Source organism: Cibotium barometz, chromosome 34 (genome assembly GCF_041138505.1).
Source record: "Cibotium barometz isolate CiBa-2024 chromosome 34, ASM4113850v1, whole genome shotgun sequence".
NCBI classification, from domain to species: Eukaryota; Viridiplantae; Streptophyta; class Polypodiopsida; order Cyatheales; family Cibotiaceae; genus Cibotium; species Cibotium barometz.
The window spans coordinates 39,603,292-39,628,122 of record NC_141079.1 but is presented as its reverse complement, the minus strand read 5'-3'; the positions used below and the strand labels follow the sequence as shown (position 1 = coordinate 39,628,122).

The 24,831-nt window shown below is 46.9% G+C and overlaps 1 protein-coding gene across 1 annotated transcript in view; it reads right to left on the bottom strand.

Annotated features, from left to right (window-relative positions):
* Positions 1 to 1,796: 1,796 nt before the first annotated feature.
* LOC147619010 (uncharacterized) overlaps positions 1,797 to 24,831 on the bottom strand; it is a 48,139-nt gene continuing 25,104 nt past the window's right edge. The window contains exons 3-13 of the mRNA XM_086774226.1: positions 9,818 to 9,901; positions 9,613 to 9,696; positions 8,755 to 8,835; positions 8,507 to 8,599; positions 7,904 to 8,083; positions 3,453 to 3,520; positions 3,248 to 3,299; positions 2,740 to 2,793; positions 2,537 to 2,629; positions 2,360 to 2,426; positions 1,797 to 2,275 (exon numbers count right to left, since the gene is read on the bottom strand). Of these exons, the coding sequence (XP_086630352.1) occupies positions 2,184 to 2,275; positions 2,360 to 2,426; positions 2,537 to 2,629; positions 2,740 to 2,793; positions 3,248 to 3,299; positions 3,453 to 3,520; positions 7,904 to 8,083; positions 8,507 to 8,599; positions 8,755 to 8,835; positions 9,613 to 9,696; positions 9,818 to 9,901 (948 nt within the window). The 3' untranslated portion in view covers positions 1,797 to 2,183. The remainder of the gene's footprint in view (positions 2,276 to 2,359; positions 2,427 to 2,536; positions 2,630 to 2,739; positions 2,794 to 3,247; positions 3,300 to 3,452; positions 3,521 to 7,903; positions 8,084 to 8,506; positions 8,600 to 8,754; positions 8,836 to 9,612; positions 9,697 to 9,817; positions 9,902 to 24,831) is intronic.

Genomic DNA, 24,831 nt, shown 5'->3' with positions numbered 1-24,831 from the left:
TTCCGGCTAAACCCAAAACATCTTCTACTTATAACCAGACCCTTTCACATTTCCCCTCAACCCTCTCCACTCACATCCTTTCACCCACTAGCACTTAGGAACATCGACCTGGATAGTCATTCCTACCTTGTGGTCCATCCATGTACCCATGCCTTCCGTTGATGATTACACCCAATAGTCTAAACTGCACCTTATCAAGGCACTTCGACACATCGGATCCTATTCTTGCACGCAGCATCCATGCCCTAAGCCAACACTTTGTATGCTTGCCTTCGATCCAGTTGTCTTATCTCGTCTTCTGCATTGAGCTTCGCCCTTGCTCAGTTGAGTTCTCTATCCATCCAAGAATCCCAATTTCACCATCTACAAATTCATAAGGGCTACTAGCCTTCGATCACAATGCATGGCATGCTTTGAATTCGTGAAGATGCCCATTGAAGGATTTTGCATCTTGCATCCCAAACGTGGTCTATGGAGTCGTCATACCCATGTAGCTAAGCTTATCTAATTACACAAAGTGGTTATTTAATCTGCATCTTCCTCCAAGGCATAAAACTTGTCTACATCTGTGCTAATCAAGCAAGGTAGAGATGCCCAAAATGTCAAAGCAACACCATATACCGAAGGTCGGCATTGTCCGATAATGCAAAATTTCACCCCCCTAGATACACATTGCAGATGGGACTACTAATCCATGTGGCACGGTTAGGTCGACAGCTTCCAACACCCCCCTTGACGGCCAAGACATGAATACCTAGAGACACTGACAAGATCAAGCCTTAGAGGCTTCTTACACAATCGGTGATGTCACACTTGGTACCCTCCCTAGGATTTACCCACATCCTTTTTCCGGCCCAATGATTGCACTTGACAAGATAGCAAGGTTGTCCACCTACTCGTACACACATTTAGTTCACCAGTAGCTCCATCACGAAAATCTACAAGTCAAACATCTCTACCACTAGTCGATTACCACTACCAAGTCCACTCTACAAGACGAGGAACGCACCCCCCATGGTTCAGATACCATGTTCGTTGTATTGAGCGCATGCACGTGGAGGCCACTGCCAGCCAAGTCCCTCCCTCCCACCCCCCTAATACCCCATGCACAGCACATAAACGTGGAGATATATACACATGATGCTTAGACACAATTGCATATGGGACTATGCTGATCCACGTGGCATGGCCAACATGGTCAACAACTTCCAGCATGATCCACATTGTCACTATATCCCAAATGCTCGGCAATGCCAAATCCCTCGAGCCCTAGGTACATTTTTGTTTTCAAAACTCCTCATGTGTAGCTTCATGCTAACCAGCCACGCTCTACTAACTCCATGGCCTTTTGAGACATTTAAAAAACTTGTGAAGCCAGCCTAGATCAGTTGTTTTGACAAAAGCCATTTTTATGGCTCATTTTCAAGACTAGTCTTGATGGGCATATATGCTACTCAATGAATAGGTAGGTAGGGAGGTTTAAAATTCAAACATTGCTGAAGAATTTAAGCTATGCTTTGTACCTCTACCTCCAAAAGTGCCCCTTACTGAATAAGGTTGCTAAATGGCATGAAGAAGCCAGGTTACCAAACAAAAGACGGTTAGCATAGCAAAGAGCATGTTTCTCAAAGCATATGTTTAGCCTACATCACGTGTTGCTAAGAACCTTGACAGTCCACGGGAAAACAAAACAATCCTTCAAAGAATGACAATTGACGAGGCCCAGAACAACAAAGAGTCAACTGAATGTTTCCTACTTTGCAATGGGTTCCAGGTTTTACCTCGCTGCCCCAATGTGATGGAAACAAATTTGATTGAATGAGCTTTTAGAATCGGAGACAAAAGTGAGAAACACTTTGAGAATTTGTACTTTGGATACCCTTGGTCTTCATAAACAGCTCCCCTAAATGTGGCACAGCTTACAAATCCCTACAACTTCTAATAGTGTGTCAAAAGAATTCAACAATATGATGTTCCTGCTATCTCGAGTCTCATTTTCCTATATAATGCACCTTGGTTTGCAGGAGATACTAAAAAGTAGTCAATTCTTTCCACAACTTCAGGCTGCTGCCTCATTCTTGTCACTTCAGGCTGCCTCATTCTCCCAGTCATGGCTGCCCCATTCTCGAACCCATGTCTGCCTGCCTTGATATCAAAGTAGCTTGGTCTAGAGTGTCCGAATATCAACTAAATTTGCCGATCTCTATTTTTTTCTTTATTGCTCTATGGCCATGATATACAAATGCATCGATAATCCCAAAGACTGTGAACACACCTGCCACAGTTTGTTTATGGCATGTTAGAACACTTGCTCTGCTCCATATCATGAAAGCAGCAAGGAAAAGGCAACTAGGTTTACCTCCAACAATTGCACAAACATTGGTTAAGAAATGTAGAAAGGATGTCTTGGTCTGATTGAAGTTCACCTGCACGTTTAACCAAACCTCAAAAATCCATGCGATGCTTGCTGGAGGTCTCTACAAGCTAGGTCTGATACATTGATGGCAATGTAGTAGATGGAAAAAAATTTGAGCACCTTGATAGGAGACAAGTCATAAAAGAAAAATACTCCTGGAAGAGACCGACCCATTGATGAGTCTACTGTTCGAAAGTGCTCTGTCACTGAAAACTGCACACAAAAGACATGTCGCTAAAGCTTTACCTTATTGACCACACCTTTGAAATTTAGATTTAAAAAAACCAACCTCAAGTCCACTCAAAACGAGCATCAGAGCAGACCTGGTTAGTCTGAATCTTATGGCCACGTATATCTTTATATACTGTTGGAACAACCTGATAACACAGAAGCATACATTACTTACCATTTGGTTTTGAAGAACAGAAACAAATTTCCATTACATAATGGAATTGAGTACAGATCAGATAGAGCCCTTTTCCATACGTGCACCCACCTCCAAATCCGTTTTGGGACTACATCCCAACCCATACAGGCCTGAGGGCACGGGTAGCATAAAGAGCCACGTTTGGTAGGACACTAACAAAAATTGTCTTCTGTCCTGAACAAACTCATGGGTCCTCAACAACGGAGATTCACTAGGTACACTTAAGGCATACCACCTACATGAATGACCTTGTATATGCGAGGCTTGGACTCTTTAAACACTCGTAGATTAGGAATCTATCCTTCACGGTTTTACATTTATCTACCTCATACAGATTTTTTTACCCGAGGACTCTCCTACTCATTTTTGTATACATATATTATCCAGATAGAAAGGCAAGTTACCTTTATGAAATATTGATACATCCCAGAGGGAGTTATTTGGATGCGTTGGGCCCTGCATTCAAGAAACAAAATCTTTCAAGTTATCTTCCAATACACCTTGTGTTTCACAAATAAGTTCTTACATCAAGAATCCTACAGAAACTAGAGACATGAGGAAACACCATGTAATTGCCAAATCATGCATGAGGAGCGTGTTCTGACTCACCCATCCAGTGGATTTACAACACCTGGGAAGTGAGGACCAAAGCGAAGCTCATTGATTTTGTGGCTAACCTGAAGCAAAACAGCTGCATTAATTTCGAATAGGCATGAGATAATCCACAATTTGGTATTCTTTTTGTAAGTTATAAATTATATATTCGGTAACGGGGTTCAAAATCACCACCCCTTCCGGGCAGCAGGCTACAATTACAAGCTGATTGTTCTTCGAGCCGGGGTCTAACACGGCCTTACAGTGCTGCCCATGGAGAAACGCTTTTCTCATGCCCTGTAAGACTACTCCACAACTCCATAAAGTGATACATGCTCTCCACACTCACCCCAACCACGTCTGCTTGGTGCCCCTTGTTCACGCGGAAAAATGAAAATCTATGTAACCTAATTAGGGCTTTTGCTAAACTTGAAGCTTTGAGGCACATACTGTACTTTTGCTCTGCTTCTGGTCCAGTCCAACTGCCAAACGTTCTAGCTCTGCCTCCAATAGTATCTCCCCCAGAACTGCTTCCATGGATGTTGCAACTCTAAAGTCATCCTCCTCCCTGGATTCGGAGAGACACTTGGATAACCGTTGGCCTTCGGAAACTAGCTCCCACCGAAGCATAATCTCTGGCAACTACAACTATGTTGGACCTTCTGCCTCTGAGATAGGTCCTCCAGACTTGAACGATGTTCCGCATAGGAGAACAGCTATGTCTCAACCTTTGGTGACTCCACTTTGGTACTTAACGATGTTGCCACAAACTACCAACTTGCCCATCATCTTCTTCGAGTCTTTACTTCCCTAAGTTGGGCCTCGCCTTCCTTTTTTTTTTTTCCCAAGAAAAGATCCTTTCATTAGTTATATAAAAACGCCCTTAGGGCTACAAAAGATCCTCTCTGCTCATAAGAAAACAGAGCAGAGAACAAAGCAAGGCAGCCTCGGAGACTCTCCCTAGGTGCTGAAAAATACAAGAATCAGTGCCAAGAAACTGAGAGGCTATATCATACAATAGGAGGGGGGAAAAGCCAAACAAGTGGCCTGTAGTGCCAACGGGGGAACCCCACGTGTAAGGTATAGAAGGGGCCGCTGCGCCAAGTGGTGTGAAAGGCCTGGCGCCGCAAGATCGCCTCATCCAAGTCACCCCGGATGCGGTCGTACTGTCCTCGCAGCGTGTGGATGAGTTCCTGCCAGATCCCCCGAATAGTCTCGGCTGGTGGCTCCAGTCTCCCCTCAAAGGCCCTGAAACACCGGGCCCTCCAGGTGAACCATATGGTGAGGCTACTGAGGAGCTCCCATTGTAGATCCCTCTCCTGTGTCCAGCCGGCGGACGAGAAGTCCGGTGAAGGAACAAGGCGAGGCTGGCCCCTAATGAATCTGATGGCCTGGCTGTCCTGCTCCGTCTCATAGCCCATAGCAGGCCCGGACGAAGTCGACCAAGCAGCGGCACCCCACGTACACATCCCCTCTGGAGAGGGGGGGGCAGAATGCGCAGCATCCGCAGCCAAATCTGCTGCGCCTGAGGACAGTCCCATAGGCAATGTCTCTGTGTCTCCATAGGGTGGCCGCATCGGACGCAGGCCGCCGGAAGACAAGCCAAGTGCCAACTGAGAACCCCTGTGGGCGACCAGCCACTGGAAAGTCCAGATCCTGCGTGCCTGTCAACTAGCCCAGAGCCTGGTCCAAAAGTCCTCCAAGAACTCCGGCGAGAGTCCCTGAAGCCGCGAGTGCCCCGATGCAGCTGGAGAGACCATCCTCCTCGCCGTCAAAATATGTCGCCCCAACCGAACAGTATACTAGAAAAAGGTGATCTCTGTGGCCTCAGGGGATGCATAAGGATCATGCCACTCATACTCGCCAAGGTCCCACTGGAGCCGGGCCAAGGGGCGCGCTGCATATGCCCATATACGCCAATCAGAGTCCACATCTGCAGGGTCTGGGTCAATATGCCACTTCCGAGAAGCGGCGGCCACCACCCGTATCCTCTGAAAGATACACTCTGCAACCAAAGGCGACTCCACCTCCACTCTCTGAAGTCTGCCCTCATCCTGTATCTCATAGTAGAGGCATCTGCCATCCTCAGTGCAAGCTCTCACAGCAATCAGGATCTCCAACTGAGTAAAGACTCCCATCCACCGTGGGGCCTCGAGCTCGAGAGGCGTGAACCACTCCTCTGTGAGTGCCTCCTGAATGTCATCCCTCATAATCAACCCCCCTCTAAAGTGACCCAGCCTCTCCACCTGGATCTCCTCTGGGAGACTACAGCAGGCCTGCCAGTCTCCAAAATTGCGTGCTGGGCCTGCCGCCAAAGGTCCCCAGGCTAGACGAGGCCGAGAACCCAGCATATGACCCTGCTCTGTGCGAACCGCTGGGCTCCAGATGAGCGGCTGTCTGGCCCGCTCCTCATCACAAGAAGGAGGTCTCTGAGAGAGCCCCGGTCTCAGCAACTCCCAAGCTCTCAGGATGCTCAAAGCAAATCTGTCCTCCCATCCTCTACTACGGCCAGTCCTCCTCATCTCTATGAAGATCCATCATATCTCTGGTGCCCAAGTGCCCCCTACTGGGGGAGCTCGAGCCTGCAGAGCCGCTGCAAAAGGAACTCTTTCCAAGGCTCAGCGCCTGGAAGCAGCCCCCGAACAATAACCCCAATAGGGCTGGGTCTGGGCTCCATACCATTGGCCTTCGGAAACTAGCTCCCACAGAAGCATAATCTCTGGCAACTACAACTATGTTGGACCTTCTGCCTCTGAGATAGGTCCTCCAGACTTGAACGATGTTCCGCATAGGAGAACAGCTATGTCTCAACCTTTGGTGACTCCACTTTGGTACTTAACGATGTTGCCACAAACTACCAACTTGCCCATCATCTTCTTCGAGTCTTTACTTCCCTAAGTTGGGCGAAGCTCTTCATCCTCCTCACGATAACACTCCTGCCGGTTCTCATACTCCCATCGATACCTCTCCTTCATAGCATCAATGCTCTCCATGCAGAAGGAGACCTTGCCTATTTCACCTAGACTTGACACATACAAACTCTCTTCATGCAAAAACTCATGCTAGACTTGTGTGCCTTGGCTGCAAGAAACCCAACGCACATCTTTAATGCAAAACTTGCTGCCTACAAAACTCTAATGCAAACGGCTCAAGATGTGCATGTTGCATGTACACACACGCAACTATCCTCTTGTTCACATGCAGGGTTTGCATGTTGCATGCAAGCATGTGCAGACAGCCTGCAGTTGCATGCCAAGGCTGCATATTGCATGTAAGCACGCGCAAACAGAAATACAGCACACAGCACATGCAAGGTAAGGTCTTCATGCTGCACTGCCAATACATTTAATAGGCCACATGCATGAACCTCATGCTGCATGCAAACACAAGCATGCACATGCTTCCATACTCCGGTCCCATGCATAACCTGCATGCTGCATGTGAATACATACATGGACATGCAACCTAGCACAGGTTCCATGCATGTCCTGCATGTTGCATGCAACTACATATATGTTTCCATGCATGTCCTGCATGTGGCATGTAACCACAAGCACCATGTGCACGTCAATCTATTGATGAAATCCATCCCTGCATGGTTCAAGCAAAAATCAGCCTTGAATGGCCTCCAATTGGTAGCAAATGCCAACTTCCACAAGATAATCAGTATGCGAGCTGTAGTTTCATGCATCAGGAGGTTCCCCGGTGTAGTTTCATGCATCAGGAGGGTTCCCATCAAAAGGGAACTCTATTTCCAAGCTCTAAAAAGCAAAATCATTATGCTAATGATTGCAAAAGGGACAAATCCCAAAATGATTCAGAGAAAAGGGAGAGAAGGGAGAGATTAGCAATCAGCCTATGTCAATTTTTGCACTCTGGCACCTAGGCATTATCGATACAAGTCCACAGATCTCCCTCCGCGCTTGAGGCTAGCCAAAGAACCATGCCTTGTCCCTGGCGACAAACCGTGTTAAAAATGGGCCAGTCTAGCTCTTGGTAACCTCCTGTGGGAACCCCACAAATGAGCATATTTATAGGCCCACTAATGATACCCTAACTTATGGGCACTTCACACTAGTTAAAATTATGAAGACCAATTATAATAATAAGGCCCTTGCCAGGACCTAGCCCAATCATATTGCCAGTGCCTAAGGTCGTAGCATTGTGGGCTTCCATTTCTTCTCTACCACCGCCTTCTAGGTGGTGCAAGAAGGCAACAGGCTTAAAGCGAGTTGCATTCGCAGTTTATCGAAGGAAGACTCTTTTCTTCCAAATTACAAAGCGCTCAAGACATCTACTCCATATTTGTTGACAAAGGAGCTGTGACAGCCCTACTCAAGTTTGTAAGGGTGCCATCAACAAAAACCCATTCAACCTATATGTTGATCAAGACTTCAAGCATTATATATCACGAGTAAAATGAAAGTCAAACTCCGCTATGATGCAGGCTAGTTACTTGACCGTACATTGAAGCTCTCCTTCTGAAATGCCAGAAAATCATGAACGTGCATATTTGATTGTTGAAAACTCTTGCCCGGAGCAAAGTGGAAGTTCCCAGCAACTTTGTTCACCTCCAAGGAGCCATACACATTACATCCTTCTCCCTCTTCTTCTTTGATTTTCTCAAGCCATCCTTCCCTTTTGCACTGTTTCAAAAAAAACAGAAATTACTGAGTGGAAAAGCTGTGAAAGCGTTGAACTACATGTAGCAGGTTTTAATACTCAGCAGTCCACAAGACCATCATTCGAGTTTTACAAAGAGCAAAAAGTGGGTAGCAGATTCATCCTAGTTAACCAATCAGCCACATGAAAAGAGGGAATATTAACAAGCAAGTTATGTAGGATATAAGTATCACAGATGTGCATGTGCTTATCGGACAAACAAACACAGAATTCCACAACATTCCAGAAGTATAACTGCAAGCTCCTTCAAAATCAAATTTTGAGCTTTTCACCCTGAAACTCTAAAGAGAGAAAAACTAGGGACAACTGCTGCAAATTAAAAAAGAAAAACTACCTTCCTTGAAAGACAAATCTTAAAATTCATATTCTTTCATTTGGCTCCCAACCTGGTCAATCAAGTCAGGATTTGTCAATCCCCATCCTTTTCGTCTATATGCTTCTCGAACATCTTCACATGAGTTGCAACAATCATCATCCGACTGCAAATACATGCAGAGGCCAAAACTTTCTGATGTGAGCGACACAAAATAGGAGAATGTAGGTGCTCCAAAAAAACAATGAAGCATAGAAAGACTTTTCCGAAATATATGCACACCATGAAGAGCAAGAGAGGGCTGGAATCAATTGCAAATACCTGTTCAGCTCCGAAGCAAGAACCACAGTATGTTTCATTATGTTCCAGGCGACCACCATGCCTTTGCAATGGCTTCTCAATCTTCAAATTTTCCAATGCAAACACAAAGTATAAACATCCTTTCCACATGATCTACAACTGCTAACTCGGAAAAAAGCACCGATTTACAATAAAAAATAATGCCAGTCGTCTTCACTAAAAAATAATAATAATAATAATGCCAGTTTAGATGGACTTCAACAATGATGACTAGCAGCTTCAGCTTATGTGTACACACATTTGACGACTCTTCAAATGGACACAAAACTCTACTGCGTGTTTCTAGAGTCTTCACAAAACCTAATATCAGAAATCATATCGCTCCTTCACATGACACACCTTCACCTTCAATGCCAATCATGTCACTTCTCCCCATTACTAGTACATGTTAGGATGGGAGTTTTGGTTTAATATGGAGTTGGAAATTCTATAAAAAGATTGTGGGGTATGGTTTTGGTTGGTTAAGTGTAGGTATCAGCAACAACTCTAGTCCCTAAAATAGGCATACTTCACTTTACTGAATAAGCACAATGAATGTGAACTCAGACATGAGAAACCTGAGTATGAAGAAGAAAAATAAAGGCAATCCACACTCCTGCATTCAATGAAAACAAAGGCCTCAATTCTTCACAGCTTCAAGGCCATCCTCACCATGAGGCTGCCATATCAAAGGGTAGGAGTTATCCCAGAAATCAGCATAGAACTGACCACTCATGGCTACAAATACTCTCCACAATGTTGATTTCATCATTTAGCAAACTGCACCAGACTTGTGCAAATGGTTTGGGGCTGTATACCCAACTTGCAGTATGTACTAACCTGATGACCTCCAATGCTTTCTTGTTTTGGTGGCTCAACAACTTTTCCCGTTGGGTCCAGCCTTTTTTTGAAGATATTATGTTTCTGGTGAGAACAAAAAACAATAATGAGGCATAAGTTCTCTTTACAAATGCTCTGAATCCAAAATGTTTCCCACTAGAAGGAAAAAAATAAAAGTCTTTCCAACATCACAAAGCAAACATACCACATCAAGATGCTGCTCCCCACTGATATCCATGGCATCAAGGCTGACAATGGAGCATGCTAGAGATGGAAACGTAACATCTAGCTGCACTCAGAAAACAAGGAGAGGGAGCAATACAATTTAGCAATTGACCTATAATAATTGAAAAAACATCTGAATCAAGCTCCAATTCTACAATGCATGTTATCAGAATCACAAGATATCATTGACATCCTCACAAAATAAACCAAAAACGTTTTTTGAGAAGGCATTTTCAACGACAAGGTCATATAATAATTTCATGAATTCAAAAAGTATGTGCCCATGCATGGACACTAAAGATTGAAGGTGTAAGAAGCTTGATCCTCAGGTTTCACTTTCTTTGCAACTGTTATAGCTTTAAAGCATTGTAACAGATGGGAAATTTTCATAATAACAAGTTTTATGTGGTTCATGTCATTCATGCCTCCTACATCTTAAATGAACTTGTGCACATAAGCTGTTTTTGGGCATCTTCATTGCCTAGTTTTAATGCATGTGAAATGCCTATGGGTTTCAGGGATGCCAAAAAATTCCAAGGACGTGTGAATCTAACATTATGGTTGAATATGTGCACTCATACATTTAATATGTTTTACAAGGGTGAGTATGAAAACAAGCCCTTACTTTATTATTTATTATGTTCTGCTAACCTTATAATGTGAGTGTTGTTGGGATTCAGAGTCTCATGTGTGTATCCCCTCGTATGTATGAACCCTTGTTTGTATCTCCGTATGTGTGTGTATGACAGCCCCTAATTGGATGGTTGTTCTATTAGTGTGTGAACACACTCTTGTAGGTGGATAAGATTAGTGTGCCATGTGGCATACATTTATTAGAGTGTGATATTTGTATAGGTCAAAAGATAAGGCTGCAAGCCTACAAAAGCATTGTACTTGGTGAGTGAACACAACTTCTATCAATCAAGCAACCATCTAGCTATGCAATCATCTCTTTCTTGAGCTTTGTCTCTCTCTCTCTCGGGCTACACACACACCAGACATGGGCGTCTCTGTCAGAGATTGGTAAGAAGTGTGAGTTCTACAGAGATCACTTCTTGAGACTCTCCGAGGATGGATTTGTTGGGATCCCGGGGCAGCCCAACAGCCCATCCACTCCTCTAGAAAAATAGGAAAAATATGTGGAGAGTTAGGAAAAATGGGAAGACTAAAACAAGCGGGCACATCCACAACAAAGGCCCTAACATAGTGTACAAACATGAGATGACTGCTAACACCCAGATGTGGAACCAACCCCAGTGAGCTGGAGTGCCGCCGAAGCATAACCTGAGGTAGAGACTTCGTGAAGAGGTCCGCGTATTGTCCTCCGTCGAACAATAAAGAAGCAAGATGTCACCAGCCAAGATCTTCTCACGAACAAAGTGATATTGTATCTCTATGTGCTTGGTCCGGGCATGGAAGATCTCCTCCCCAATCTAAGTCACTCCAACCTTGGAGTCGAACTCGGTCCTTCGTTTCACCTCCAATGGCATAGAAGAGTCCAAGATCCTTCGTACCTTGCAGATACTGCAAGATCCGCAATCCTGCGTCCCAATGAGACTTCAACGACATCTGCATAAACCAGCTCAACAGCCCCACCCGAAATCTCAAGTCAATCTGGTGTTCAACAACCACATCAATGAACCAACCAGCTTCGGATACAGAGAAGCATCAACTGGCTCACAAGGATCATTAACTGTAAGTTTTGTGTTCGGGTCCATCGGTGACGTGATAGGCTTGCAGTTCTCCATCCCAAAGGCCTCAAGCAACTCATGGACATACCGCTGCTGAGAGACAAAGAACCCCCTCTGGGTCTACCAGATCTCCAATCCCAAGAAGAAATGGAGTAAGCCAAAATCGGCCATCTCAAACTCCTTTGACAAGGCAACCTTCGTCACTGCAATGTGCTCCACATGACCACCAGTGAGATGAGGTCATTGTTAGCACTTTCATCCCCAGTTTCTGCTCTGTATGGTGCCCATTTGGTCCCCTTTTGCATGGCCCTTGTTTGTGGGCTGGCCACCCCTTTTTTAGTATTTTTCTGGGATTTTTCCCAGCCTTTCTGGCATTTTTCTAGGGAGCCATGTCCAACAGCTCCAGTCGGCCTGTTTCCATGCTCCAGTCGGCCAGCTCTTCCCCACTATAAATAGTGGGTGCTGGCCTCTCATTTTTCATAGAGTCTTGTAGTTATTTGCTCCCTCACTTATGAGACTATCACTGTCTCTTGCTTGGGACTGTTTTGGTTCAGTATATTCAGCATAGTTTGCTCCATATCTCTCTTTCTCTTGCACTCTCTGTTCAGCACATTCTAGTGCCACTCTGCTTCCGCTCTGTGCACTCTTTCATGGTATCATCGCTCTAGGTTAGCAACCTTTCTGCTGCCCCAGTTCAGCCCTGTTTTCAGCACTTCTCCTCTGCGTTTTCTTCCAGATCCATAGCTTTTTGCTGCTGCGTTTTCTGGACAGCACTCTGCTGGTCGGTTCCTCTTCAGATTGGCTTCACCGATTCAGCCGTCTGGCTCTTGGAGATCAGTGTTTCATTGCCCACTTGGAGATTGGACTGCAGGCGGCCTGTTTTCTACAGGACAGCACTTCTTCATTGCTGCGTTTTTCCTCTCCAGTGGTTCTTTCCCTTTGCAGAGGGGGCTTGTGGTGTTGCAGGCTTTGGTGGCACACTTGGTACCTGTGGAGGACACTTTTTTTCAGAGATTGTGCATTTCTTGAGATTGAGCCCAAGCTCTTGTGATGGCTGCTCCCACTTCTCTTCATATGTTTGCAGAGTCTGCCAAGTTGGATGGTTCCAACTACACCCTATGGAAGGTGAAGGTGAAATCGGCCTTGCGTGGCGTGGATCTCTGGGATTGGCTTGTTACACCAGCCAATGCCACCCCTCCCACCCTTGCTTCCGGTGGTGTGACTCAGGCACATATTGATATTTGGCAGTCGAATGATCGACGTGTTTTTTCCTTTCTGATGTTGAACTGTCAGGATGCTGTTCTCTCTCATGTGCGTACAGCTGATGCTGCACATGAAGTTTGGAAGGCTTTTGCAGATCTCTATGAGATTAAGTCTCCGGGTCGGATTTTGGCATTGGAAAAGCAACTTATGAACTTATCAGTTTCTGCGTTTCCATCTTTATCTGCTTTCATCTCGAAGATGAAAGATCTCCGGGACGAGCTTGCTGTTTGTGGCAAGGACATCTCCACAGAGGATATGGCTATTCGGCTGCTCTCCAAACTTCCAGAGAGGTTTGATGCATACTTTCAGTCTCTGGTTTCTTCTCCTCGTCCTGTTCCAGTTACTTGGGAGGATGTTCTCCCCTCCATTATGCAGATAGAGTCTCGCTTTGAGGAGCGGACTGGCACCTCCGGTGGCCCTGATGGAGCTTTGGCAGCACGAGATAAAGGGAAGTCTCAACAAAAGAAAGGTAAAGGGGGTTCTGACAAGAACTCCAAGGATTCCGATAAGGATAAAGACAACAAATCTTCAAAGAATAAAGACATTGAATGTCACTATTGTGGCAAGAAGGGTCACAAGTCACCCCAATGTCACAAGAAGAAGCGTGATGAAGCAGCAAAGAACTCTTCCTCAACGGCGGTGTCTCAACCCAAGAAGGATGATGGAATACTTCTCTTAGCAGGTACTCGGCGTATACTTGCTCTTGTGACTTCTCAGTCACGGTCTTGGATTGTTGATAGCGGTGCTACTGCTCATATGACACCCCATCGAGATTGGTTCGAGGACTTCACTGCCAGATCAGGCGAGATCACTCTGGGTGATTCTTCTTCTGTGCCAGTGCATGGTCATGGCACTATCCCCATCTTCCGTTCTGAAGAGGACAAGAGGTACTTCTCTGACGTTCTGTATATTCCAGATTTGGCTTTTAACCTTTTGTCAGTGAGTGCTCTTACAGCTCAGGGTGCGGAGGTGATCTTTTCTCGTTATGAGATTACCATTCGTGATAAAGCGACTGGTAGCATCTTGGCTCAGGGAGTCCAAGATAGTGGTCTCTACAAACTGACCGCTCTGCTTTCTTCTGGTGCTTCTTCTGCTCTTTGGCATGCTCGGTTTGGCCATTTGAGCTATCAGCTTCTGCAGCGAGCTTCGAAGGATGGGTTGGTTGATGGATTACCAACCATCAAGGCTCCGTCTTCTCCTTGTTCCTCTTGTTTGCAGGGGAAGCAGCACCGAGCCGCCTTTCCGAAGGAGGCGACACACAGATCTTCGACATCACTTGCTCTCATTCATGCAGACTTGTGTGGTCCTATGAGTACCGCGTCTTTGAGTAAGGCGTTGTACATGCTCGTGATGGTGGATGATTTTACCAGATATACTTGGGTTTTCTTTCTGAAGACCAAGGATGAGACTTTTCATCACTTCTGTGATTGGAAAGCCGAGGTGGAAAAAGAGACCGGTCACTCGGTCAAGGCTCTCAGGACCGATGGAGGGGGTGAGTTTACATCCCAGGAGTTTAAGCAATATTGCAAGACACATGGCATTCGGAGACAGCTTACTACAGCATATACTCCATCTCAGAATGGAGTTGCCGAGAGGAAGAATAGGACCATTATGGAGATGGCCCGTGCTATGCTTGAGCATTCTTCATTACCTCGACGTTTCTGGGCTGAGGCGGCTTCCACTGCTGTCTACATTCAGAATAGGTCTCCTACTGCTGCTCTTCCCGACAAAACTCCATATGAGGCTTTCCATGGTGAGAAGCCCTCTGTTGTTCATTTCCGGATATTTGGATGTACCGCGTATGTTCATGTGCCTAAGGAGCACCGCTCCAAGTTGGACTCGAAGTCTCAGCGCATGACTTTTCTCGGATACAGCACTGTGTCCAAGGCATATCGTCTTTATGATCCTCAAGCCGGTAAAGTTATTGTGAGCCGTGATGTGGTGTTCGACGAGACTCCTACATCTTCAGAGGGGGGTGGTGAGCTTGGTGAGCTTCTTCTTCCTGCACCTCCTTCTCCTCCTCCTACTCATCCTCCTGCTCCCGCTGTTACTGTCACACCTCCAGCTGAGGATTCTCAGTCAGATGATGATGACCCTGCTCCTCCTCCGGCGAGTTCGAGCAGATCTGTACCTGGTTGGTATTATCAGACAGTTCGTGACTCTGGGTTACGTGAGCTTCCTTCTGCTCCTCCGCCTGGTTCTCTTCGGCGTTCTTCCAGAGTTACAGGGAAACAAATTCATGAGGGCAACATGTTTGTTAATTATGCTCTTATGTCTACAATCATTAATGGTCCTTCTGATCCCACTTCTGTAGACGAGGCTCTTTCACATGAGTCTTGGCGTCATGCTATGCAGACAGAGCTGGATGCTATCGAACGGAATGGCACTTGGATTTTGGTGCCTCGGCCTCTGCAGCGTAAGGTGATTGGTGTGCGTTGGATTTTCAAATCAAAGTTCCGAGCTGATGGCAGCTTGGACAAGCACAAGGCGAGGTTGGTTGCCAAGGGTTATGCTCAGCGCCCCGGTGTCGACTTCGATGAGACTTTCGCTCCAACGGCCCGAATGACTACCATTCGTACCGTTCTTGCACTTGCAGGACATCATAGATGGCCCGTTTTCCAGATGGACGTCAAGTCGGCTTTCTTGAATGGAGAGCTTACACAGGAGGTTTATGTTGATCAGCCGCCAGGATTTGTTGTTCCGGGCAAACAGGATCATGTGTACCGGCTGAAGAAGGCTTTATATGGTCTAAAGCAGGCTCCGCGGGCTTGGTACCAGCGGAATGATGAGTTCTTTCAGAAGCTCGGCCTGCGCCGCTCTCATGCAGATTCGAACCTTTATATCCTCCTTGAGAGGGGGTTGATTGTTATCATTGTGGTCTATGTTGATGACCTCATCTTTACAGGTTCTTATTCTGTGCGGATCCGTTCTGTTATGGATGCTTTGGAGACAGAGTTTGAGATGACGGATCTGGGCCTCTTGCACTATTTTCTTGGCTTTGAGATTTGGCAGACCTCGAAGGGCATTTTCTTCTCTCAGCAGAAGTACACTCGGGAGATTCTCGACAGATTTCAGATGACTGGGTGCAAACCAGTATCTTCTCCTTTGGATATTGGTGAGAAGCTTTCTTCACTTGATGCTTCTCCAGGGACTGATCAGGGACAGTATCGGGTTCTCGTCGGTTGTTTGGTATGGTTGACCTACTCCCGATTGGACATATGCTTCGCAGTCAGTTTATTGAGTTCCTTCTCATCCAAACCCCGTCAGCAGCATTGGCGGTGTGCTCTCAGAGTTCTTCGGTACTTACGTGGCACTCTGGATTTTGGCATCTTTTATGGCCAAGGACGCACTCTTGTTGGATGGTCTGACTCAGACTGGGCTGGAGATCCAGATACACGGCGTTCGACCACTGGTTGTGTTTTTTCACTTGGGTCTGGAGCCATTTCTTGGAGCAGTAAAAAGCAGCCTACTGTGGCGCTTTCTTCTACCGAGGCGGAGTACCGTGCAGTTTGCTATGCTGCATGTGAGGCGATATGGTTGCGGAGATTATTGGAGGAGCTTGGCTGTCCTCCTACCGGATCTACTCTTCTTTGGTGTGACAATCAGAGTTGCATCGCCATCGCCAAGAACCCTGTGTTTCATGCTCGTACGAAACACATTGAGATTCAGTATCACTATGTTCGTGAACGGGTTCTTGCTGGAGATTTGCGTTTGGAGTATTGTCCTTCCGCGGAGAATGCTGCAGATTTGTTCACCAAGCCGGTTTCTCAGGCTTCCTTGGCTCCTCATCTTCGGATTCTCGGAGTTTGTTCAGCATCTGGTGCTGAGAGGGGGTGTTAGCACTTTCATCCCCAGTTTCTGCTCTGTATGGTGCCCATTTGGTCCCCTTTTGCATGGCCCTTGTTTGTGGGCTGGCCACCCCTTTTTTAGTATTTTTCTGGGATTTTTCCCAGCCTTTCTGGCATTTTTCTAGGGAGCCATGTCCAACAGCTCCAGTCGGCCTGTTTCCATGCTCCAGTCGGCCAGCTCTTCCCCACTATAAATAGTGGGTGCTGGCCTCTCATTTTTCATAGAGTCTTGTAGTTATTTGCTCCCTCACTTATGAGACTATCACTGTCTCTTGCTTGGGACTGTTTTGGTTCAGTATATTCAGCATAGTTTGCTCCATATCTCTCTTTCTCTTGCACTCTCTGTTCAGCACATTCTAGTGCCACTCTGCTTCCGCTCTGTGCACTCTTTCAGTCATCCACATAAAGGATAATCAACGTGACCATGCCGCGTTCCCGAAAGAGATACAAGTTAGGATCTGCAACTGATCTCTGAAATCCAGTCCATAGAAAGAAGGAATCAATCTTCTGATTCCAAGCCCTAGTTTGCTTAAGACCATACAAGGCCTTCCGCAACCTGTAAACCATCCCTTTTGATCCTGGAACCTCAAAGCCTGGAGGCTGCTCAACATACACCTCCTCCTGCACGTCACCATTAAGGAACGCAGATTTCACATCCATCTGAAATACAGGCCACCGCTAAGAAGCAGCAAGGGCAAGAACCGTCCGAATCGTGGAAATCCTCATTGTCGGTGCAAAGGTATCCTCATAGTAAATGCCAGGCCGCTGAGCATTACCCTTAGCCACAAGTCTGGCGTTGTGTTTGTCCACTGACCCATCTGCGTATACTTGGTCTTAAAGACCCACTTGACACCAATGACAGACCGTTTTGACGGCCTTGAAACAACTCCCAAGTTTTATTCTTCTCTATGGCATCCAGTTCCACCTACATGGCTTTTCTCCAAGTATCCTGTGCAAGGGCTTCCTTGACGGAAGTGGGCTCTTTGTGCCGCATGATACAAGACATCAAAGCATAGTTTACCTGTAAGAGCTCCGTTGAATGACTTTTGTGACGAACTCTATGCGATCTTCGAGGTCCGTCCTCTGTGGTCCATTCGGAGGGAAGCTCCGTAACACTTGACTCCCGAAGGGTGTCTACCCCAACCACCTGGGTACTCAAACAGAATGCAGAGCCTCCTGCTGCTACGAGGGCTCATCTCCAACCGCGGGCTCAACCTCCTCAACTGATTGAGGCTGTCCAGCTGGAACAATCGATTGGGAATCATCATCAGAATCATCTGGGTCTCCAAGAAGTGGCGGCTAATCAACAGTGGAAACTGAAACATGCTCATCAAAAACCACATCTCTGCTGACGACGACCTCGTTCCTCTCTGGATCATACAACCTGTATCCCTTGGAAAGAGAGCTATATCCCACAAAAACAAGCTCTTGGGACTTTGAGTCAAGCTTCCCCTGCTTCTTTGGAATGTGAACATATGCATCACTCCCAATCACACGGAAATGGGAGACATCTTGTTTCCTGCCATAGAGGTTAAGTACTTTAGGTACAGTGCGGTAAGGTACGTGAAGTACGCATCAAGATAAGTACTTTAAGTACATTCACGTTATGTGTGTGTGTGTGTGTGTGTGTGTGTGTGTGTGTGTGTGTGTAAAATAAGAAACATCTAGCATCCATACCGAGCAATGACCACTGACTAAAATAATTAAAAAACGAGCCGAATAAGTATTGTACATTGAACCTCGTATTTGGTACAAAGATCTTATCCATACGAGGTACGGTACATATAGAGTGGTACGGAGAGTACTGAAGGTACTCATCGCATGAGTATGGGTACGGAATGCAACTATGTTTCCTACCAAAATACGCCTCAAAGGGAGTCATGTTCGGTACTGAAGTTGTCGGAGAACGGTTGAGGATATGGACAACCATAGCCACAGCCTCTCCCCAAAGTAGACGAGGAAGATCACGATGCTCCACCATCATAGTTGCATCCAAACTACGTTTGGATGTAATCCAAACATTGCAAAACGTTCACTAACGTTTGGAAACGTAGTGAACGTGCACTTTTGATTTTATAGGTTTAAAAACAGACGAAAGTCAAGGTTGTTTTTTTCTTTTGCTTTTCCTTGCGTGCGTGTGGTAGCCTCTGTGCGGCACTCAAGTCTTCTCCTGCGCGCGTCTCTACGCGGCGCTCAACTCTCTCTCTCTCTCTCTCTCTCTCTCTCTCTCTCTCTCTCTCTCTCTCTAGCTCAAGGTTATCAAGGAACAAGTACGGGCAATTAAGGAAGAAGAGAAGCAACAAGAAGCAAAGACTTCCTCATGGGTGGAAGTCATCACCAAGACGCAAAAGAAGATGGATGAAGCGGAGAAGTGGATAGAGGTCGCCAAGAAGGGTAAAGGTAAGGAGATAACAACCCCTACACCTACAATCATTAACATGACTTTGGAAGAGGAACAACGAAGACGTACACGTGCTTTGCATGTGAGGATTACCGGCCTTAAAGACGGGGATAAAGTTGAAGAGGAGGTGAAAGAGCTTATGGTGTTGATGGGGATTGACAGTCCGACACACGCAAAAGCCTGGAGAGTGGGCAAAAAAAGCGGAGGCAACGGGAAAACATCAAAGGAAAGAGCTCTCATACTTCGCTTCCCTTCTATTGAGGCGAAGAAGGAGTTCTTGAAGAGAGGACCCACTTTAAAGAATACAGGCATTTTTCTTGGTGATGATCTTACTCTTTCACAGCTTGCACATATGAAGGAAGTCATGCCAGAGATTAGAGCAGCAAGAGAAAAGGGTAAGATAGCATTTTATAGAGAAGGGAGGGTGGTCATCGTGGAGCGACGCTCTACATGACGGTGCGAGACCTATGGGACCAAATTAAAGCTGGCAGCCTGGAACTGCAATGGATCCCTCAGACTTGATGTAGGTGCCTTTGAGGACAGCTTTAGAGATAGAGATATAGTCTTCTACTCGGAGACTCACCAGGCCCCTGGTCAGATGATGCCACAGGTGACAGGATACAGATGGGAGACAGCTTGCAGAGTAGGGACGAGATCGGTACACAGTAGTAGAGGATCAGGAGGGGTGGCAGTTCTTTTCAGGGAGGAGCTGCAACCGCTTCTACACATAGTTCGGAGAGATGATCAGGCCAGATATATGTGGGTGAGACTGAGGGCCGACACAGGCAGATTCCTGTATATTGCCATATGCTATTTTGCTCCTAGTACATCGACATATGCAGCACCTAGAGGGCAGTCTCCTTTCTCTGTGCTAGATGATGACATATGGGAGTTCTCTAGGGATGGAGACATCATCCTGTTAGGGGACTTTAATGCCCGGACGGGCAACCGCCAGACAGCCTTTTATGATACCTCGGAGGAGATGCTGAGAGAGTTTGACACTCTGGATATGGGATTAGACAGACGCTCACAGGATGTGGAGTGCACAGAGTATGGGAGATATTTGGTAGATATGGGGACTGCGCATGGGTTGGCCATACTTAATGGCTTGCAGAGGTTTCCGTCAGCAGCTGGATTTACTTGCTTTCCACATAGACATGGTGCTAGCACAGTGGATTATGTTATGGCTATGCCCAGCTTTGTTTCATGCATTGAGGACTTCACAGTTGGATCTCGGCCCATTGGGGTAGTAGTGGATCATGCATTGTTGACATTGACTCTCTTTTCACTTTACCACAGCTCAGAGGACACGAGGGGCAGATCACACTCGATATACTTTTACCTCAGAGACTGATGCTGTCTACACAGATGGGATTTATAGACGTCTGTACACAGAGGAGCCAGGGAGACCTTTGGAGGAGTTGACCCATATACTGACAGAGACTTTACATGATGCAGCAAGAGAGGCATATCCACATACTCAGCCTGGACAGAGACAGCATTCTAGATGTATGCCCCAGAACAGCTGGTATGATGAGGAGTGCAGAGAGACCAGAGCCCGACTGCAGCGGGAGGTTGCTTTGGGAGTCACTACTCACCGACAGTCACGTATTGCCTTCCGACGCCTTGTGCGAAGGAAGAAGCGGGCCTTCCTTGCTCAGCTAGAGCAGGAATTATACCAGCTGTTCTTGAGCCAGGATTCGAGGGAGGCTTGGCGTCTGTTTCATGAGTCCTCCCCTGCTTTGGCCATCACTTCTACAGAGGTCTGGGGTAGTTATGCAGCATCTCTATATACAGTTCCTGGACAGACACCTTTTCCTGACCCGCCAGCACCATGCCCAGAGACATGTACTTTCTTTACCGCAGAGGGAAGGCCATTGATAGGATGAAGACTGGGAGAGCATATGATCACGATGGATTGGTTGCTGAGCACTTTATTCATGCGAGAGACATGCTGGCAGAGCTTCTAGCAATGATGTTCAATCGTGCTATGTGCGAAGGCTTACCCGAGACTTGGAGTAGGTCCACCATCGTGCCTATCTTCAAGTCAGGGGACCCTATGCAGCCAGGGAATTATCGCACTATTATGATTGGTCACACACTAGCACGATTGTATGCATCCATTCTTGAGCAGCAGTTGAGTAGATGGGCAGAGAGAGTTGGCATTCGAGCAGAGGGACAGGCAGGGTTCAGGAGAGGTTTCTCTACTCTTGACCACATCTTGACTCTGCGGGCCATTATTGAGGAGGGCAGGTCGCATGGGCGACGGATTTATTGTAGCTTTGTGGACTTCCGCAAAGCATTTGATACAGTGCCCAGAGCCACATTGATGAGGCGATTACAGGAGATGGGGGTACCCACAGAGCTCATATGGGGAATTATGGCTTTATACAGATCAGTTGCAAGACAGGTACGCACCCCAGAGGGGGTCTCTACTTTGGTTCACTCCACTATAGGAGTGAAGCAAGGTTGCCCGTTATCTCCTTCACTGTTTGGTATGTATGTGGATGAGGCTTCTGACTACATTGAGAGATTGGGGGACAGAGGAGCCCAGCTAGCAGGTACATGGATCCCACTATTGTTATATGCTGATGATATTGTGTTGATCTCTGACTCTCCTGAGGGTATGCAGCGTCATCTGGATGCTTTACATGAGTTTGCACATGATAGTGGATTGTCTGTCAACCTTGGCAAAACCAAGGTTATGGTGTTTAACACCACGCCACAGTGGGTTAGGCGATCAGCTTCCACATTTACATATGGGCAGGAGATTGTGGAGTATACACATGCATATACATATCTTGGGGTAGTATTCAGTGGGCCAGTGTTTTCGATGAGGAGAGCAGCAGAGACTAGATTGACTAGAGCACATGCAGCCCTGGGTGGTTTGGAGAGGATGTGTTCGCAGGTTCAGTTTCAGGAAACGAAACTCTGGCTTTTTGACACTCTAGTGACATCAGCTATGCTTTATGGAGTGCAGATATGGGGACCTTCAGTGGGCCATCACAGCGCAGGCGGGTGGAGAGGTATGGAGAGGCCTTTGGTATCTATGATTGCTAGGCTTCCAAGGCTGTGGTACCTCATGAGATTATTCGAGCAGAGCTGGCGGCTGCCCCTCTGGTGATTGAGGCTCTTACGAGATCAGTCTCCTACATACATGGCTTGTGGGATCTCCCCCGAGACAGATATGCACGCCTCGCCCTGGAGTCCTCCCGACAGTTAGCTTTACAGGGAGACACGGCTTGTTGGTATGGACAGATGACATCTTGGTTCCAGGCACATAGTTTTAGCATGGACAGATTGCCTCCCTTCCAGTATTCTCTGGAGGCACCCTCTCTCACTCTTACACGGACAGAGATTACCAGACTCATCCGTCAGGATTTAGTTCAGCTGGACATTAGGAGGACATGGATACAGCCGACTGAGGAGCTGGGCACGAAGATGGCTTTCTACAGAGAGCATTTTCTTCAGCTCACAGCAGATGGTTTTGTGATCAGACCCAGTTACATGGATGTACACTTGTCTCATGCAGTACGATGTGCTATTGGTCAGATTCGCACATCCTCACACCAGCTTGAGATTGAGATTGGCCAATATAGAGGTATACCAGCTGAGGCCAGGATATGCCGAGTATGCCATGGGGAGCCAGAGACAGAGCTGCATTATATATGCCATTGTACTGCATACTATGAGATACGTGGTCGTTTCCACTGTTTATTCAGAGAGGGTTTTGGACCACTTTCCAGAGTCATGGGGTACCAGGACCAGAGGTGTTTGGGATTGTTCTTGCTTGAGCTGCGGAGACATAGAGATAGCCTGCTTAGGCGCACAGACTCAGAGGCACATTACAGACTTCTTTAGTCCGGCCATCACTGCGCCAGATGGACCACAGCAGCAGCAGGACATGGATACCACCCACACCAGGGGTACACTGATTGATCGTGCGATTGAGCTTGGGTGGTCCAGACGCCCACGACTACGGAGGAGGGCATCCCAGCATAGACGGAGGTTGCAGCGGCAGATTCGGATTATTCTTGCGAGGCATGCGAGACACCCAGTCAGGGTGCTGACCACAGAGGATATTGAGGAGATCCGCCAGTGTCCGATGCGGCACATATTATGAGATGGAGGTACCTCCATAGTGTACCTTCCAGTTCCAGTTTCATTTTCTAGGTGCCAGTAGTATCATCTTTATTTTTCATTTTCTGGGTTTTTTTATCCAGACATTGTATCAGATCCACCATGATGTAACTTTTGGTCTCATAGGTCATTATGGCCTTTTGAAGACGTTAATATAACATTTCATTTCATTTCATTTCATTTCTCTCTCTCTCTCTCTCGCTCGCTCGCTCGCTAGCTCGCTCGCTCGGCCTACACACACACATGAGCATTTCGAGGCCTACACACACGGGGGCTTGGAGAGTGAGCAAGAAAGACAAGAATGGAGGAGAGAGCTCTCATTTTACGCTTTCCCACCTTGGAGGCCAAGAAGGATTTCTTGGCCAAGCGCTCCGCCCTTGAGAAAACGGGCATCTTTTTAGGAGATGACCTCACCTTGGCACAACTGGCACATATGAGGGAGTGCATGCCGGAGATTAGGGCAGCCAGAGAAAAAGGGAAGCTAGCATTTTACAGAGGAGGCAGAGTGTTGATACTAGAGAGACGCACCACTTGACGGTGCGAAAGCTATGGGACCAGTCCGAGACTTGCAGTATGGAACTGCAACGGAGCATTGAGACTGGATGTGGGGGCCTTTGAGGACAGCTTCAAAGACAGGGACATCATATTCTACTCCGAGACACATCGGGCCCCAGGCAGCACATTACCGAGAGTGGCGGGATACAGATGGGAGACGACTTGTAGACAAGAGGCCCGTTCGAAGCATGGTGGTCGCGGATCTGGAGGAGTTGCAGTTCTTTTTAGGAAGGAGCTTCAGCCACTCATCCATGTTATGCGCCGTGATGAGAGCGCGAGGTACATGTGGGTCAGAGTGAGGGCAGATGAGGGTAGACCCCTATACATTGCTATATGTTACTTTCCACCCAGCATATCTCATTATGCAACGCCCAAGGGGCAATCTCCATATATGATTCTAGATGAGGACATATGGGAGTTCTCCAGGGAGGGAGATGTTATCATACTTGGGGACTTTAATGCTCGAACGGCTCAGTACCAGACCTCCGTCTTTGACACTTCGGAGGAGATGTTGAGAGAGACAGATGTGGAGGAGATATGTTTGAAGTCAAGATGGGTTGAGGTGGTGAAGAGAAGAACATCCGCAAAGAAGTAAGGGAGGAGACTCAAAGGGAAGAACATCAAATCATTCACACCACCATTGAGGAGGAGAAGATGAGGCATGCCCGCCGCCTCAACATTCGAGTCACAGGTATAGCCGAGACATCCAACTCCACTCCCGAGAAAGATGGACAGCTTCTATGCATGAAGCTAGGCTACAGGGAAGAGGACCCTCTCCCCTTCACCAAAGCATGGAGAGCCGGGAAAGACTCAACACGCAAGCGAGCCCTCATCCTACAGTTTGCATGAGAGACGGAGAGGGTCATCTTCATGAGAAAGAGGGTCATACTACGAGGCTTAGAGGGAGCTCCTATTTTCTTGGATGATGATCTCACGAGGATGCAGCTAGAGCATAGGAGAGCTTGCATGCGTGTACTGGCCGACAGCCCCCATGTCCTCTACTAGTCAACTCTCCTTGCCAAAACAGCAAACAATGCTCCAAATCTGTGTTTCTAGTGAGTCTTTATCATGTTACCTCCAGGATTAGCCCTGAGGT